The 19131-nt window shown below is 42.0% G+C and overlaps 1 protein-coding gene across 3 annotated transcripts in view; it reads right to left on the reverse strand.

Moving 5' to 3' along the window:
• The window catches only part of ncam2a (neural cell adhesion molecule 2a), a 1585154-nt gene that overhangs the window by 137982 nt on the left and 1428041 nt on the right, over positions 1-19131 (reverse strand). For all 3 annotated transcript variants that reach the window (XM_043701406.2, XM_087992469.1, XM_087992470.1), the window contains one exon: positions 11170-11291. In XM_043701406.2, coding sequence (XP_043557341.2) covers positions 11170-11291 — 122 coding nt within the window. The remainder of the gene's footprint in view (positions 1-11169; positions 11292-19131) is intronic.

The raw sequence follows: 19131 nt of genomic DNA on the forward strand, positions 1-19131 counted from the left end.
GAGTCGGATGATCAACCATGATTGCATTGAATAGCACAGCAGGCTTGAATGGCTGATTCCTGCTCCCCTTTTCTGTATTTTGATGCTTATCCTGATCTTAAAAAAAAGTTCTCAATGTCCCTTGAAGGTCTCTCAAGCAGCAACATGAAGAGGCAGCTTGTGAGGCCATTCAAATTGCAGTTTAGGTGGTCTGGGCATGGGGGAGAGATGGTGGGGGCATTATATCGCTGTGTCCCTTCACAGCTGGAATGGCAATTTCTCATTTCAAACTGGTACAGGAAACAGGTTTCTACACAGAAGATGCTACTTGCTGGAAACATCTCAATGGGGGCTCGCTCTTTTAAAAGGCCAACCTGAAAATTCTATCAGAAGACCCTGTGCCCATTGATATACCCTCCACATTATTATGCCCATCACCAACAGTTGGCAAGTAAATGTCACTCATTAAAAGCCTCAGAACCAGAATTTACTAATTGCAGTCACTCACAGAGTCATAGAGATGTACCACACAGAAACAGACCCTTCGGTCCAACTTGTCCATGCTGATCAGATAGCCTAAACTAATCTAGTCCCATTTGCCAGCACTTGGCACATATCCCTCCAAACTCTTCATATTCATATACCCATCCAGATGCCTTTTAAATGCTGTAATTGTACCAGTCTCCACCACGTCCTCTGGCAGCTCATTCCATACACATACCACTCTCTGTGAGAAAAGTTGCGCCTTAGGTCCCTGTTAAATTTTTCCCCTCTCACCTTAAACCTCTGCCCTCGAGTTTTGGACTCCCCTTCACTGGGATAAAGACCTTGACTATTTACCTTATCCACGCTTCCTCATGATTTTATAAACTTCTATAAGATCACCCCTCCGCCTCTGATGCTCCAGAGAAAATAGCCCCAGCCTATTCCGCAGCCAGGAAGAAGAAATAAAGTCTTATTCTAAATGCAGAAGCTTGGACCTAATTGATAACAGTTGAGGTTGAGCTCCTTGAATTTGTGGAAATAGCTGCAGGTGGCTTGGGGAAGATGGAAAACATAGTGCCTCTTCAGACCCTGCAATGTGGCATAGTGCATTTGAAAAGATGCCTTCCAAATAAAGACTGCATGTAATATTCAAATCTCTCAGGAGATTTGCAATGACTCTCACTCTGTCTATTTTGCTTCCAGGCAGATTCGAAGCTTTTCTGAATTGTGGTTTGGGAATGCTGAATAGAACATTCGTGTGGGGAGAACTGTGTAAGTTGTACCCAAGCAACAGCTCAGACCAAAATCACTGCCATGGACAACTTAAGGGAGTGGGACCACCGTAAAATGGTATGGTAAGTCCACGTCAGGTAGTTCAACAAGGGCAGTACAATATGAGTGCCAAAGGTTCATTACTATGTGTGGCGTACCTTCTGGAAAGCCTCTGTGTAAAGAAAGCACAATTACTACATTAGCTTCAGGGTAGAAATGCTAACTAAATGCATTGACAAGAATGCACCATTTGATTTGAAGAATTTCCTGTTACAGTTGGCTGAAGTAATGTGGGAGGTGGCTTGACGATGTACAGGTATTGGCATAAGACACCCTGTTATTAAATAATAGCAGCAAGAGTAGGCCATGGATCTGCTTAAACCTGCTCCAGCATTTTCAGGAAAATCCTTGGATTATTTGCAGCTATAGTCAACATTTAGCAGCCAGTGATGTCAGTGACACTGGGGAAATGGTTGTATTCATCTAGGAAGGTGCATCCAGAAAAGGGAGACCAATCATATACTTCTCTAAGAAGAGAAGCAAACATCAAAGATGACACTCACAGGACAGAAGGGAGCACTTAGTTAACTATTTGCTCTTAAACATTTCGAGATGTTTGTTGAAAATGAGTACAGGGAGGCTAACATCTATACTGAACACAACTTTTGTGAAAAAGCTTAAGGCCCAGAATGTCACATTGTTTTATTAGAGTTTGTTCCTTCAACCATACCATCCAACATGTTGTTGGCATGTCAAAAGTTATTGCTGATGTCCAATTTAAGAACCCAAAGGGAACCAAACTGGAACTAAACTAAGAGTTAAGAAAATGAATGTATTTGTCTCTGTGTTGTTTATGTTTAATAATTTCCTCCTTTTGTGAAATTTTAAGAAAAAAACCATAACTCTGAATTATTTATAGATATATTGAACTTATAAGAATAATATATGTTTTTAAAAAAGGAAGATATACAAGCCAAAATATGGTCAAGGATGTAAATTCAGTGATTACATCACCTACCTGTGTGGATTACACTGGTTCCCAAGAGGAATTGTGGAAGGTTACTACTGAAGAATGTCAAGGGAACCTCAGACAAGAATACTTCAAAGGGGGAGATGCCATTCAAAAGCTGAACGGTGATCTCCTGTGATCTACGTCCCAAACCGTGGACATGACATGTGATGAAAGATATGTTTGGTTGTAACTTTCCAGAAACACGAAAGAAAGGGAGTTAAAAGACATTAACAATCGTTGATCTGTGTGTGCTAGTGCGTTAGCTTGTGGTTCAAGCCTTCCTGTGTTAAAGTATTACTTTCCATATTAAGGTTCACAGCTGAGAATTTCCAATAGACACCCCAGCGTGTGCAGGTAAAAAGAAAATGAAGTTCCTCTGATTATTGCAAACAATTCAGCCGCTGCCAAAGGAAAATGTACAAATTCCTTTCAGCTAACAGCAGAAACAACTACCTCCAAACACCTACTCGATAGCCAAAGTCAGTGCAACTGAATTCATCCACTTTAACGAACACTACATTTCACAATATATTCATCCTTGTTGAATCTAATTAACTTTGCTGTGACCAAGCAAGGGAAGGGGATTGAATAAAGAATGATATCAGCTTCTCCTGCCTCACCTGGGAACATAACTGTTAATGGGTACCCTAACTGGAAACTTAATAAATTAACAGATCCCACCCAGGGACTGTTCATAACGCCATTCAGTATGATCATGGCTGCTATGATCTTGGTGTGAACTCCATCTTTCTGCCATTTTTACATAACCCTTTATCTTATAATGCAGAAGTCTGTCAATCTGAACTATTAATATATTCAATGGCAGCCTCCAGGGATTGCTAGTCTATTTCCAAACTGTAAATTCTGTGTAATTCTATGTAAATAACCTTATTAGCAAGGATGCACGCATTCCTACCTAGTGTTATTAACAAGGAAACATTATAGACAATGCGCCTATTGTTCAATAAAGACGCTACCAAGTTGTGTAATTAACCTCATTTGTTACATGTTCATTTGGCAAAGTGTTCCACATTAGCACATTAACAGTTGATTAAGCCATCTCCAGGTTCATTGTTGACAGAATACATTGGCAGTATCGTAATTAGAGACAATTAGCATGGATTTAAAAGGGGTAAATCCTGTCTGGCACGCCACCATTTCTTCACTGAAATTGAAAAGGTAGCGTGGCGAATGGCCCTTGATATTAAATGGGAGGTGTTTTCTGCTCAATGAAGCTGACCCGGTGTGAATGTGCATTAGATCCATCTCTGACTTGTCATTTATTTACTTTCAATTGCGTCAACAAAATTATTTTAGGTTAAAGGTTGTACGTAAAGTATTTGCTGTTGCTGCACAGAAATTCTTAATCTCTGTTGTGAAGCTGAAAAAACTGTGTAGAACAGCAGGATGCCTTTGATTGTGTCAGTCAATATGTTTCAACAAAAATGTTGCTGTTTGTACAAGAGTGATGTTTTCTGGCTTCTAATAGTCTTAGTCACCTCTGTGTTTCTGGCAGATGAGCTGTGGACAGACAGTTTGTCTTTGAAGTGAAATCAATAAGTTGAATTTTCCGAGTTAAAAGCTAACATGGGCAGAAAATCGGAGCTAATGTGTTGTCATGGGTCTAACTGCCAATGTAGACATGATTCACCGTTCTATAGTTGCGTTGGCAATACACGTGCTGCTATTAAACAGTAGATTTGTCTCTGCCATTGCACTTTCCTGTCTGAGTCAGGTTGTGGGTTCAGAGTTATTTCCAGCCAGTTTTGAGCATGTAGACTAGGCAAAACTCCCTGCACAGAACATTGGGTGTGTTACAAAGTGTTGGTGAGTCATTAAACTTTCTCAGAGAGCTGTACAAGATCTAACAGCTGGTTCAAACTAGAGCAAGAGGATGTCCTCCTCCACGCTTATCCCTCAGTCAAAGCCCCAATGTTGATGAACTGGTCATTCCCATCTTGCTGTTTCCGGGAGCTTCCTGTGTACATAGTGGCTGTCATGTTGCTTACAATACAACAGTCAAAGCGTTTTCATTATCTTGGAACATTTCAGCCCAACTATGTTTGATTAGAGAGCTGGAGGAATCCAAATCTTTCTTTCTTTAAGGGGGAGGGGGTTCTTATAGAAACATATAAAGGTATGAAGCGATTAGATAAGATAGATGCAGGTAGATTGTTTCCACTGGGGAGGGGGTGAAACTAGAACTCGGGGCACAGCCTCAAAATAACTGGGGAGAGGTTTAGGACTGAGTTGAGAAGGAACTTCTTCACTCAAAGGGTTGTGAATCTGTGGAATTCCCTGCCCAGTGAAATAGTTAAGGTTACATCATTGAACATTTTCAAGGCAAAGAGAGATCGATTTTTGAACAGTAAATGAATTAATGATTATAATGAGTGGGCGGCTAAGTGGAGCTGAGGCCACAAAAAGATCAGCCATGATCTTATTGAATGGCGGAGCAGGCTCTTTTGGCCAGTTTTGTACTCCTCAATCCTGGGAAAAACACATTGACTCTATCCACGCCCCTCAGGATTTTATAAATTTCTATGAGGTCACCTCTCAGCCTCCAGCACACCAGGAAAATAGCTCCAGCCTATTCAGCCAATCCCTAATGAAAGTAAATAGAAAGGAATGCAACATAGATAAAAATATGTGAAGTGGTCAGCAGTCAACAGATGCTAAGACATTGAGTCATAGAGTCATACAACGTAGAAACAGACCCTTCGGTCCAACCAATCCATGTCAACAGAATCACAAACTAAACAGGTCCCACCTGCCTGCTCCTGGCCCATGTCCCTCCAAACCTTTCTCGTTCGTGTACTTATCCAAATGTCTTTTAAATGTTGTAATTGTACCCACATCCACCACTTTCTCAGGAAATCCATTCCACACATGAACCACCCTCTGTGCAAAACATTTGCCTTTTATATCTTTTTTAAATCTCTCTCCTCTCACCTTAAAACTGTGCCCCTTAGTCTTGAAATCCCTCATCCTCGGGAAAAGACACCGACCATTAACTTTAACCATATATGTCATTATTTTATAAACTTCTGTCAGATCGCCTCTCAACCTCCTACACTCCAGTGAAATAAGTCCCAGGCTATCTAGCCTTGCTTTATAACTGAAACTTTTCATACCCAGCAACATCCTGGTAAATCTCTTCTGACCTTTCTCCAGCTTAATAATATCCTTCTTATAACTGGGCGACCAGAACTGGTCACGGTATTCCAGAAGCGGCCTCACCAATATCCTGTATAATCTCAACATGACTTCCCAACTCTTGTATTTTAAAGGATTTAGCAATGAAGGCAAGTGTGCCAAACACCTTTTTAAATGCCTTATAGCTCATGGTCACAATACAGCAAAAATAATATATTGGAGTGATCATAGCATTCCTACAGTGTGGAAGGAGTCTAGATTAGAGTGGTGCTGGAAAAGCACAGCAGGTCAGGCAGCATGTGAGGAATAGGAAAATTGAAATTTCAGGCAAAAGCCCTTCATCAGGAATGAAGGCAGGGAGCCTCCAGGGTGGAGAGATAAATGGGAAGGGGGTGGGGAGAAGGTAGCAATGAGTACCTGGGGGTTGCAGTGAGAGAAAGAGACTCACTGAGATTCTTGTAGAGAAAGGAGGAGAACTTCTTCAAGGCAGGTATCCTTGCAAAAGGATTCGCAGTAAGGTTAAAATCAACTAGGGAAAAGTGAGGATTGCAGATGCTGGAAATCAGAGTCTAGACTAGAGTGGTGCTGGAAAAGCATAGCAGGTCAGACAGCATCCGAGGAGTAGGAAGGAGTCCATTCAGGCCATACCGTCCCTTTGAAGAGCATTCCAACTAGACCAACCCCTCCTCCTTGACCCCATTACCCTGCATTCCCCAGTGCTAATCCACCTAACCTTTACGTCTTTGGATAGTGGGAGGAAACCCATGCAGATACTGGGAGAATGTCCAAACTCCACACAGACAGTCGCACGAGGCTGGAATTTAACCCGATCATAGATCAGCTTTGCCAAATGCTTAATATCCTCTTTTTAAAAAATTCTTACAAGGGAAATAGGCATCGCTGGTTAGGCCAGCATTTATTGCCCACCTGTAATTGCTTTTGAGAAGGTGGTGGAGAGCTGTCTTTTCAAAGATACACTCAGAGTGCTGTTTCCATCTGTTTTATTTTTTGATGTTATTTGAACTACCTCGCTATGTTAAAAGTTCTACATAAATATAGGTTGCTGTTGTTACATAATTTTATCTGAAAGATAGAGATTTTAACAAAGGTAATGGAGCATTCGCAACTAAGGGACACCAGGGAAAATAGAAACGAAATGAGAGCAATTGGCAATATACCTGGAGGTAGGAGACACTCTCAACCAATTCGATAAATTAATAGTGCAGATAGAAACTCATGGATTTGAACTGAGCTATAACAGAAACATGGCTGCTGAGTGACCAAGTCTGAGCATTTTGCATTATATTCTTGAATTTTAGAAGAGATAGGAATAATTGGAAAAGAAGGAGGGGTTGCCTGAAGATAAAGTTCTGGACAAAGTCAGGAGGAGAAAAGGATATTACAGAGGATCCCCACGTTACAAACACCCAACTTATGAATGCTCATACTTAACATACAAAATCTTATACTGGGATGTAATTTTTTAAAGAGTGACATGCAAGCATTTGCTGTTTTTATTAACAGTTCCTTCATATTGTTCAGCATTGTTCTGACCTGCGTACAAATGGACTTGCATATGGCCTCCAAAACAGAACCTGTTCGTGTCACAGGGATTGCCTGTAGTCTAAAAGTCGAGATGTAGAATTATTTTGGCTGGGGATATGAAACAACAAAGAGCCCTCTGACAGGAATTGAGCAAGGTATATATACGTATCAGACAAGGACAATCGTGATGGTTGGTCACTAATATAGACTGAGCAAGCCCAAATGTATAATAGCAGCATGGACGCCAGGTTCATGAAGTATGTTTTCTTTATTTATTCACAAGATGAGGGTGTCACAGGCTAGGTAACACTTACTGCTCATCCTTAATTGCCCAGAGGGCATTGCTGGAGGTCTGAAGTCACTTGTAGGCCACACCAGGTAATGATAGCAGTTTCCTTTCCTAAAAGGACACTAGTGAACCAGATGGGTTTTTCCTGACAATCGGCAATTAATTCATTGTCATCAATAGAGTCTTAATTCAGAATTTTGAAAAATTGATTTCAAATTCCATCACCTGTCATGACATAATTCGAACCTAGGTCCCCAGAATATGATGTGGGTCTCTGGATAAACAGGCACACAGACTCTTGTGTCATGTCACCTTTGTGTGGAAAGCCCTGTGACAACACTCTCTTGTCAATGAACTAAAATACCCTCAAAAACACAATGCCAACCAATTTTAGGCATCATCTGAAAAATGCTTCTTATATCCTACATATTTGCAATTGGACATGTTTCATTTCTCTTTACCAAAGTTATCCACTGTTGGTATTCTGGCATCACTTCAGCCAGTTGGCCTTATTGAAGTTAGGATAACACCATGTGTACTGGCACACACAGCAAATGCAACCTAATGAGGAACTGTGTAATAGATCGTACAGCTTACAGTGTCACCTGGTCCTCCTGAAACCAAGAATCAAGGAGCGGCACTCCACAAATACATTTCATGGTGCACTTATTCTCATAGCCCAATAACATGGGGAGGGTTTTCAGTTAGCAGTGGGATCAGAATTGGGTCAATTCTGGGATGAACAATGTTGAGAATTGGTTTTAGGACCCACTGTTGTAGGCTAATTTGGTGATTGGAACCTGGTGGATTTCGTTCACTATGAGATCCTTGATTGGATTTGTTAACTCGGGCCAGTCAGAGAGTCCTTACTGACCAATATTGACAGGGCATTTAGAATCTCCACAGTTCAGGGGACTAACTCCAAGCTGGCTGGCCACAGCCAGTGTACTCTGCACAAGCTATGAACCTGCACTCCAAGGTCTCTTTGCTCAGCAACACTCCCTGAAACCTTACCATTAAGTTTATAAGTTCTCTGAAGATTTGTTTTCCCACAATGCAGAAATTGCATTTATCTGAATTAAACTCCACCTGCCACTCCTCAGCCCTTTGGTCCATCTGATCAAGATCCCGTTGTAATCTGAGGTAACCTTCTTCGCTGTCCACTACATCTCCAATTTTGGTGTCATCTGCGAACTTACTAACTATGCCTCCTATGTTTATATCCAAATCATTTGTATCAATGATGAAAAGTAGAGGACCCAGCACCGATCCTTGTGGCACTCCACTGGTCACAGGCCTCCAGTCTGAAAAACAACCCTCCACCACGATCCTCTGTCTTCTACCTTCGAGCCAGTTCTGTATCCAAATGGTTAGTTCTCCCTGTATTCCATGAGATTTAACCTTGCTAACCAGTCTCCCATGGGAAACCTTCTCAAATGCCTTCCTGAAGAGTTGAAAAGTGTGATGCTGAAAAAACATAGCAGGCCAGGCAGCATCCGAGAAGCAGGAGAATCGACATTTCGGGCAGAAGCCTTTCTTCAGGAATGAAGAAGGAGGCCATCTGGGTTGTTCGGTATTGGAATTGGTCCTCCTTGGAGCAGATGCGGTGGAGGCGAAGAAATTGGGAATATGGGATGGCGTTTTTACAGGGGACAGGGTGGAAGGAGGTGTAATCTAGGTAGCTGTGGGAGTCGGTCGGTTTGTAGTAAATGTCTGTGTTGAGTCGGTCGCCCGAGATAGAAATGGAGAGGTCTAAGAAGGGGAGGGAGGAGTCTGAGATGGTCCAGGTAAATTTGAGGTCGGGGTGGAAGGTGTTAGTAAAGTGGATGAACTGTTCAACCTCCTCGTGGGAGCACGAGGTAGCGCCAATACAATCATCGATCTAGCGGAGGAAAAGGTGGGGGTGGTGCCAGTGTAGCTGCCAAAGATGGACTGTTCCACATATCTGACGAAGAGGCAGGCATAGCTGGGGCCCATGCGGGTGCCCATGGCTACTCCTTTGGTTTGGAGGAAGTGGGAGGATTGGAAGGAGAAGTTGTTAAGAGCAAGGACCAGTTCAGTCAGTCGAAGGAGGGTGTCAGTGGAAGGGCTCTGCCCTTATCAATCCTCTTTGGTACTTTTTCAAAACACTCAATCAAGTTAATGAGACATGATTTCCCACGCACAAAGCCAGGTTGACGATCCCTAATCAGTCCTTGCCTTTCCAAACGTGAAAAAGGTGTTTGGTATGCTTTCCTTTCTTGGTCAGAGCATTTAGTACAGGAGTTGGGAGGCCATGTTGTGGCTGTACAGGACATTGATTAGGCCACTGCTGGAATATTGTATGCAATTCTGGTCTCCTTCCTATTGGAAAGATGTTGTGAAACTTGAAAGGGTTCAGAAAAGATTTACAAGGATGTTGCCTGGGTTGGAGGATTTGAGCTTTAGGGAGAGTCTGAATAGTCTGGGGCTGTTTTCCATGGAACGTCGGATGCTGAGGGGTGACTTCATAGAGGTTTATAAAATCACGAGGGGCATGGACAGGGTAAATAGGCAAAGGCTTTTCCCTGGCTGGGGATGTCCAGAACTAGAGGGCATAGGTTTCAGGTGAGAGGGAAAAGATATAAAAGGGACTACTTTTTCATGCAGAGGGTGGGGCGTGTATGGAATGAGCTGCTGGAGGAAGTGGTGGAGGCTGTTACATTAAAAGGCATCTGGTTGGGTATTAGAATAGGAAGGGTTTAGAGGGATATGGGCCAAGTGCTGGCAAATGGAGCTAGATTAGTTTGGGATATCTGGTCAGCATGGATGGGTTGGACCAAAGGGTCTGTTTCCGTGCTGCACACCTTTATGACTCTATGACTCTAAGAAAATAAAGGGTGAATAAAAACCAAACAAACTATGGATGCTGTATATATCAGAAACAAAAATAGAAATTCTCAGCAGGTCTGGCATCTGAAAAGAAACCAGAGGGAAAAGGTTTAAAAGGGACAATAGAGGGCAACTTTTTCACAAAGGGATGGTGTGTGTGTGGAATGAGTTGCCAAAGGAAGTGGTGGAGGGTGGTACAATTACAACATTTAAAAGATGGGGGCAGATATAGGGATAGAAAAAGTTTAGAGGGAAATGGAGCTAAACGGAGACAAACAGTTCAGTTTAGGATACCTAGGAGAAAGTGAGGACTGCAGCTGCTGGAGACCAGAGTTGAAAAGTGTGGTGCTGGAAAAACACAGCAGGCCAGGCAGCATCCAAGGAGCAGGAGAATCGACGTTTCGGGCATAAGCCCTTCTTCAGGAATGAGGCTGGTACCAGCCTCATTTCTGAAGAAGGGCTTATGCCCTAAACGTCGATTCTCCTGCTCCTCGGATGCTGCCTGGCCTGCTGTGCTTTTCCAGCACCACACTTTTCAACAACAGTTTAGGACGCCTGTCTGGTATAGTCTGCTTCCATGCTGTGTGACTTTAAAATGTTATAATTCTATTTCCTCTGTCTCTGAATGAATAGTCTCTCAATAATTTAACCAGGCCATTGTAATCCCACTTCAAAATGGAATGTAACTTTGCAGCTCTTTTGGTTAACCTCAGTCACCATTTAAATAAAAGCAATGTGCTGTTGATACTGAAAATCTGAGACAAACACAAAAACTGTTAAAGAATCTCAGTCGGTCAACAACACCTATGGAGAGAGAAACAGGGTTAACATTTTGAGTCTGATGGGACTCTTCTTTAGAACTTCTGAGAATTTCAGTATCTCTCCAGCGTTTTCTGTTTTTGCACCATTTCTTATGTTGCCCTGAAAGTTATCAGTTTGCTGTTTTAACACATGCACTCACCCACAAAATAACTCAGTTCCTATGTAGAGGACTCAGGAATGTTGAATAATGTTAAGGTGCTGACTGATCTCACAGTTCCACTTCCCTTATTTCTAAGCAATAGCCGATCAATATACTCACAGTTCTGTATTTGAGCACATATCTTAGGATGGGTGATCCTCCATCATCCTGTTTGGTCACAACCAGTTTATAGTTCTTGCCATTACCACTGTGTCCTTGTACTGTAGGGGGACTGGGCTCTTCTGCAAATTGACAAAAACCAAAAAAAAAATTCAATTAAGGGACTGCAGCACCTTTGAAAGCTCTCCGTAAATTCATATTACACTCATATTGTGAATGAATCATGCCCTCACGAGTTATCTCTAAAATAATGGTGTTCAGGGACCATGCTTTCATCAATAATCAATTCATTTTGACTATCCAATGTTTTAGGAATAGCTGCCAATTCCCTGGGCACGTTCAGCTTCTTTTCTGAATTTCCTGATGGAAGGAGTTCTTTGATATCAAAAGATTATAGAAGTTAGCTGGGAGTATCTGGGAAAGATTTGGTGACTTGCAACAAGGCCCTATTGTCAGGTAGCCGTCAATGTCCTCCAAACCCACACATATCCGGACAAAATGGGTTTGCACTGATGGAGCACTTCACATATTAACCTCATATAATGCAGTGACTTTGTGTTTGAACTGTTTCTTGCTTACACCTCCAGCACAGTCAGTCACCAAATGACAAAATACAGCTATCCCAGCTCTCAATCCTTGCGTAATGAGTTCTGATTTTTAGCATAAGATCAAGATATTTGGGAGGACAGTGAGTTTAAACCTTCACAGCATTACTCTGACTGAGCATTACTCTGACTGAGCATTGCTCTGACTATTTGTGGTCAATAAAACCTAATGTCTTCACATTGAATTCTTTATGTAGAATTGTAATCGGACAAACGAGTTCTCATTCAAGGTGTACTATACAGAATTCAAATTAATCAAAGCCCCATTAGGCAGATTCAATTCAGCCAAAGCTTTCTTTATTCAGATGTAAACTACAGCAGATACTGGAAATTGGAAATGTAAACCAAAAAATATTGGAATTGCTCAGACCAGGCAGTAAATGTTTTTCATCAACTTTCTCAGAAGAGTTTTGATGAAGACTTAAATCTAGGTTCCCTCTAGCTCAGAGGTAGGGACGCTACCACTGTGCCCCAAGTGTCCCAAGGCAACTTCTATAAAATGGGGTTAACAGTTCAGGTGGGTGAGCTTTCCCTGTTTGCTCTCATCCTACAGACCATTCACTGCTGCTACACAGATTCCAATAGATTTTACATTTCACTCACCATGTTCAGAGAAAACCTATTAGGCCATAGTAGAGAGGAGCAGGGTTAGGTCATTTGGTTCATCAAGTGAGCTCCACCATTTGATCATGGCTGATATGTTTCTCAGTCAAGATTAGAGTGGTGCTGGAAAAGCACAGCAGGTCAGGCAGCATCTGAGAAGCAGGAAAATTGACGATTCAGCCAGGAGCCCTTCATCAGGAATGCTCTTCCTCCTTTTTCTGCTCCTCAGATTCTGCCTGACCTGCTGTGCTTTTCCAGCATCACTCTAATCTTGACTCTGATCTCCAGCATCTACAGTCCTTACTTTCACCTGATATGTTTCTCAGCCCCATTCTCCTTCCTTCTCTCCATATCCTTTCATCCCCTTACCAATCAAGAAGCTATCACTGTCTTAAATACACTCAATGACTTGGCCTCCACAGCCTTCTGCAGCAATGAAGTTCCACAGAGTAACCACCCTCTGGCTGAAAAAAATTATTCAATCTCAGTTCTAGATGGGCGTCCCTTCACATTGAGGCTGTGCTCTCACATCCTGGTTCTAATCCTCTTTGTGATGACTTATACTCATTTTACTGTATTTTCACAAATACAAATAACAATAATTTTTTTATTTCTATCTACCTATCTACTGTCTGTCTGTCTGTCTGTCTATCTACCTATCGTATGCTCATTCTATGCTCATTCTGTAAGTTTCAACCAGATTCCCCCTCATCCTTCTCCATTGAGTGCAGACCCAAAGTTCTCCTTGACAAACCAATTCAATCACAAAGTAGAACAGCCTGGAGTTTGTGCTCAGCAGCCATGAATATCATAACAATATTCATAACAAGAAAAGACATGAATAAAAATATTGACATAGGCCAAATTAACAGTGATACTTTGACATGGGGCAAAGGCAGATGTTGAAATATTCTGAGAAAATTCAAAATAATGATTATTAACACAATTTGATTTACAAATCTACCTGTCAACATATCAGAGACATTTGATGGCTGTGACCACTGAATCAGAGTTATTCACCTCTTCATTTTAGCTTACAGAGGTTGGGAGAGTCTCATTAGGTTAACAATAAAATGTGCTATTTACAGAAGAACTTCGAGGTCTCTCCATAGAAAGTCTCGATGGATGATATCATCCCAGGTCCTGAATTAATTGGCTGTGGCGAAAGGTTTGGGAAGATTGGGAGTGATCTTGAGGAAGATCTCAACATCAAGATGACAAAGTCGCATGTTCCAAACAGGTCCCAGACACAGAAAAAAGATTTCCTCTGATGAGTAACAAGATGCTTATTAACAGGCATTATTGCTCATGATCAGTATCCGTCATGACCTAATCTTGCATCATTAATATGTAGCATCCCATTCTACCACCTGCTGGAGAGATACCAGATATACAGCATTGTCAATGTGAATATTTGAGTAGGAACCTTGCAACCCAGCTTCTGGTGGTTCCTCTGGACCTCCACTCATTCACTCAAGATCTCCACACACTCACTCACTCAGGACCTCTCACCCCTTTCCCCTAAGCACAAACAGTTGTCCATCTGGGACTCCCACCATCAATATGTCAGTGTGCGCACCACAGCCCTTTGAAGATGACATGGCCCCAGGAATCCCAGGACACCCCTGCCATGGTGTGCCCCTCTGCTAATGGCAGTGGGAGAATCAGGCTAACCTGGGGCAAGCAGAGTGCACATGGAAGTAGTGCAAGTTAATGATGCTGAGTTCGGGACAATATCATGACAAAACTTGCTAGACCCGTATAGAGAAAATTTCCATGGAACTTGATAAAAATGGCACATAGTCGATTTCTGGTAAGAGTCAGCCCTTTATCTCTCTGTGAAACTGTGCATGTGACTGTGTAGAGGAAACTTATCACACTCTTTCAGATATTCATCCCGTCAGACTGTGGAACAACACCTTTCCATCCCAAGCCTTTATTCTAATCATTACACTGTGATGATCTATTGTTTAACTTGAGTATTTACATACTATCTCAGCGCTCACCAACCTTCTGACTGCGGTCAGTTCCTTTCCTGTTTCTTTTTGCCTCAGGACGATAATAGCTTCCCCTGTAGAATTTAGCTCTTGAGTTGGCAGGTTTACCTAAAAGATTGCCTTGGATTTCAAGTTGAATGTCCAGTTCATCCCAAAACGTAACTGGCAAATCTATCTATGCTCTTACATGAGAATGTAAGAACTAGGAGAAGGAGTAGGCCATCTGGCCCATTGAGCCTGCTCTGCCATTCTATAAGTGTTGTGTGATTTTAAACATTCTATAAGGTTGCGGCTGATCTTTTTATGGACTCAGCTCCGCTTACCTGTCTGCAGAACCAGAAGCATGATTCCTTTACTTCATGGAGCACTCAGCAGGTTGAATTGATTTGATTTAAACTTTTTTCTCATGTGTACTCAAATTGTTGCTCTGGACAAGCATGCCTTTGATCATTTATCCATTGCTTTTGACCTTCCAATAGATTAGATTACTTACAGTGTGGAAACAGGCCCTTCGGCCCAACAAGACCACACCGCCCCGCCGAAGCGCAACCCACCCATACCCCTACATTTACCCTTTACCTAACACTACGGGCAATTTAGCATGGCCAATTCACCTGACCTGCACATCTTTGGACTGTGGGAGGAAACCGGAGCACCCAGAGGAAACCCACGCAGACACGGGGAGAATGTGCAAACTCCACACAGTCAGTCGCCTGAGGCGGGAATTGAACCCGGGTGTCTGGCGCTGTGAGGCAGCAGTGCTAACCACTGTGCCACCCACGAATAGCTTCAGCAAATTCCTGAAGTACCTTTTATGATATTTCTGGCTCGTTGCTTTCTGCAAGACGACACATTGTCTGAGCTCTCTGGTCGCAGTTTGGTTGTAGCTGTGGTAATAATTGCTCAGTAGAATGAGAACTTGACTTTTTAGCTTTCATCCAATCAATAATTCAGAAGGAGCTTTTCTACTCTGTAATGGTTTGGATGGAGGGTTCAATAGTTCTGTTTGAAAATCCTCAGCCCTTTTCATACATGACTTGATCGTTCTGACTGTTTATCTTTACATTGGACCAAGGATATCCTGGAATCCAGAACTTTCTGCCAAGGACATTACGTATTCAAATGTCATCCATGGACAAAACCAGCTACATCTGGAATTCCACAAGTTGCAAAACTCACTTCAAGTATTCTTTACTACAGATTCTGTGGTTGAAGTATATAAATTGAACCTTCAATCCACCTTGAATAGCAATCAATAACAATCAAATATGGCTTGTCTTTCTCCTGATCTAATTGGGAATATAATCAACATCAGTTGTTCTCCCTGTTTCTGGTCAGAGTATTGCACATACTCACCATCTGGAAATCAGTTCTGTCATATCCTTTGAAATTATGGGCCACTTCACTGATGACTATGCTCTTGCTTTACATTTGGTGATGCTCAAGTGACCTTTATGAAGCTTTTCTAAGCTCTCTTCTTTGTGTGAATGTAGGAAACTAACCACTCATCATAGATTAACATATTTGTCAACAATACTGTTTTTATGGTGAAAGGAAATTCCCCTAGGCTATTTTTTTTGTCCAACTCATTATACAATTCTGGATGTAGGTTTGCTCACTGAGCTGGAAGGTTCATTTCCTACTAGGTAACATCTTCAGTGGGCCTTCGGGCGAAGCACTGCTGATATTTCCTTCTTTCTATTTATATGTTTGGGTTTCTTTGGGTGGTGATATCATTTCCTGTGGTGATGTCATTTCCTGTGGTGATGTCATTTTGTGTTATTTTTCTCAGTGGGTGATAGATGGGGTCTAACTCGATGTGTTTGCTGATAGAGTGCCGGTTGGATCCAAAAATAACAGGAAATGACATCACCACAGGAAATGACATCACCAATCCAACGAAACCCAAACATATAAATAGAAAGCAGGAATTATCAACAGTACTTCACCCAGAGGCCCACTGAAGATGTTACCTAGTAGGGTGATAACATCTGGAAATGAACCTTCCAGCTCAGTGAGCAAACGTACATCCAGAACCTCAACTTGAACTGTAAATTTTCTCAAAACTCATTATACATTATTGACAAATTTTGATGTATTTTTAGTCTTGCATCTGCTCTTGGAAAATTCCTTTGAGTCGAGTCCAATTTGCTGACTATTGTGTCTGGCAGTGCTGGAAACCAATTCATGGAAAATTTTAAGTTTAACAAAGAAATAGATACAATTCTAGAGGCCAAAGTAGAGGGTGTGGAAGAGAGCAGGAGTATGGCATTATGATGGGGAGTCGATGGCTTAGTGCCATTATCACTGGACTATTAATCCAGAGATCTAGATAATGCTCTGAGGACTCAGGTTCACCATGGCAGATGGTGGAATTTGATATCTGGAATTTGATATCAGGAATTTCGAATCTGTTATGAATCCATTGTCAATTGTCAGAAAAAAAAACATTTGGTTCACTAATGTCCTTTAGGGAAGAAAGCTGCCATCCTTATCTGGTGTGGCCTACACGTGATTACAGACCCACAGCAAAGTGATTGATTCTTAACTTCCCTCTGGGGCAATAAATGCTGCCTAATGAGTAACATCCTCATCCCGTGAATGAAAAAAGAAAAAAATAGAGAATCAGTCATGAACATGTTTAAATAGAGGAACTGCCTCAATGAGCTGAATAGCTTACTCCTACTTTTTTAAAGTCTCTATTTTTCCAACTATGACTTGATTTCATCAATAAAATTATCCACTCAGTGTGAAAGTCTGTCAATAGTTGGCGAGAGGCTGCGTTTGCTGTTTGCGGATTGACAGAGGTACAAATACTGCATTCCTTTGGATACTTCACATGGCAATCACTAATGGATTCAAATATCATTTTATCCCTTAATTCTTCTTTTTTGTCTCCATCTGCTTCATTGGTTGTGTCAGTCACACACAAAGCACACTGTTGCTGTTTACTTTGTCATTTTGTTAATGGCATTAACGTTTGGAAGGGAATGCTGTATAAAAACAGGGACATCTTACTAAAACTATGTAAGGTTCTAGTCAGACCACAGTGGGGATACCACGAGCAGTATTACACCTCTTATCTAAGGAAAGAAATCCTGGCATTGAAGGCAGTCGGAGAAGGTTGACTAGACTGATCCCAGGTACAGAGGCATCATCTCATGAGGAGCGGTTGAGTAGCATGGGCCTGTATTCATTGGAATTTAAAATAATGAGAGGTGACCTTATTCAAATATACATAAGGGATTTGGTAGACTAAATGTTGGTTGTTTCTCCTTGTGGGAGAGTCTAGGATCAGAAGCCATTATCTCAGAATAAAGGTTTGCCCATTTAAGATAGAGATGAGGAAGAATTTTTCTCTCAGGGATAGTGAATTTGTGGAATTCTTTACCAGAGAAGTGGTCAGTAAGGGAATCAAGGGTTATAGTGAAAGATAGGAAAGACGAGCTGAGATTATTGGATCAGCCACGATCTCATTGGAAAGTGGAGTAGACTCGATGGAACAAATATCGAAGAGTAGGGTGCTGGAAAAGCACAGCTGGTCAGGCAGCGTCTGAGGTGCAGGGGAATCGACATTTCGAGCATAAGCCCTTCATCAGGAATGAGGGAGCGGCCCAAGGGGGCTGAGTGATACATGAGGGGGGTAGGGCTGGGGGGAAGTTAGCTGGGAATGCGATAGGTAGATGAAGGTGGGGGGGGTGAAGGTGATAGGTTGGACAGGAGGGTGGAGCGGATATGTGGGAAGGAAGAAGGACAGGTAGGACAGTTCAAGAGGGTGTGCTGAGTTGGAAGGTTGGATCTTGGATAAGGTGGGAGGGGGGAAGGGAAATGAGGAAACTGGTGAAATCCACATTGATCCTGTGTGGATGAAATGGCCTACGTCCACTCCTATACAGAGTTATATTGCACTGAAACAGGCCCGTTGGCCCACCAACAAAAACCAAATTACAATAATCCAATTTACCTGCACTTGGTCCATAGACTAGAATGCCCTGGCATTTTAAGTGCTCATCCAGATGCATGTTGAATGTTGTGAGAGTACCTGCTTCCATCATCCTCTCAGGTAGCACCTTCCATATTTCTACCACCCTATGGGTGAAAAGAAATTTTCTCAGATTCCCTGCTGACAACCTACTCTTCACCTTAAACTGACGCATTCTTGTCTTAGACACGTCTGCCGTGGGGCAGAAATTCTCACAATCTACTCTGACTCTGCATTTCATAATTTTGTAGACCTCAGTCAGATTCACCCCTCAGCTTCCTGTGCTTCTAGGTAAACAAACCTAGCCTATCCAGTCTCTCCTCATAACTGAGACGTTCCATCCCAGACAACATCCTGATGAATCTCCTTTGCATCCTCTCCAGCGCAATCACATCCTTCCAACAGTATGGCAATCAGAACTTCATGCAAGATTTCATCTGTGGCCTAACCAATGTTTTATAAAGTTGTAACAAGACTTCCTTGCTCCTATATTCTATTCCCTGGCATCCTGTACGTCTTCTTCACCACCCTGTCTATCTATGCTGACATACCTTCAGGGATCGATGGGTTTGTACACCTAACTCCCATTGTTCCTCAGTACTCCATAGCTATCTATCACTCATTGTGCATATCCTTCCCTTATTAGACCACCCAAAATGCATCACCTTACACTTATTGGTATTAAATTCCATTACCACCTTATAATGTTATACTTTGATGTGCTGACTTTATGGTGATTAACATTGAGTTTCTGAATAAGATTCAGATCACTTCA

This window comes from Chiloscyllium plagiosum, unplaced genomic scaffold (genome assembly GCF_037043375.1).
Source record: "Chiloscyllium plagiosum isolate Xiang-an unplaced genomic scaffold, Cpla_swu_hap1 HiC_scaffold_12, whole genome shotgun sequence".
NCBI classification, from domain to species: Eukaryota; Metazoa; Chordata; class Chondrichthyes; order Orectolobiformes; family Hemiscylliidae; genus Chiloscyllium; species Chiloscyllium plagiosum.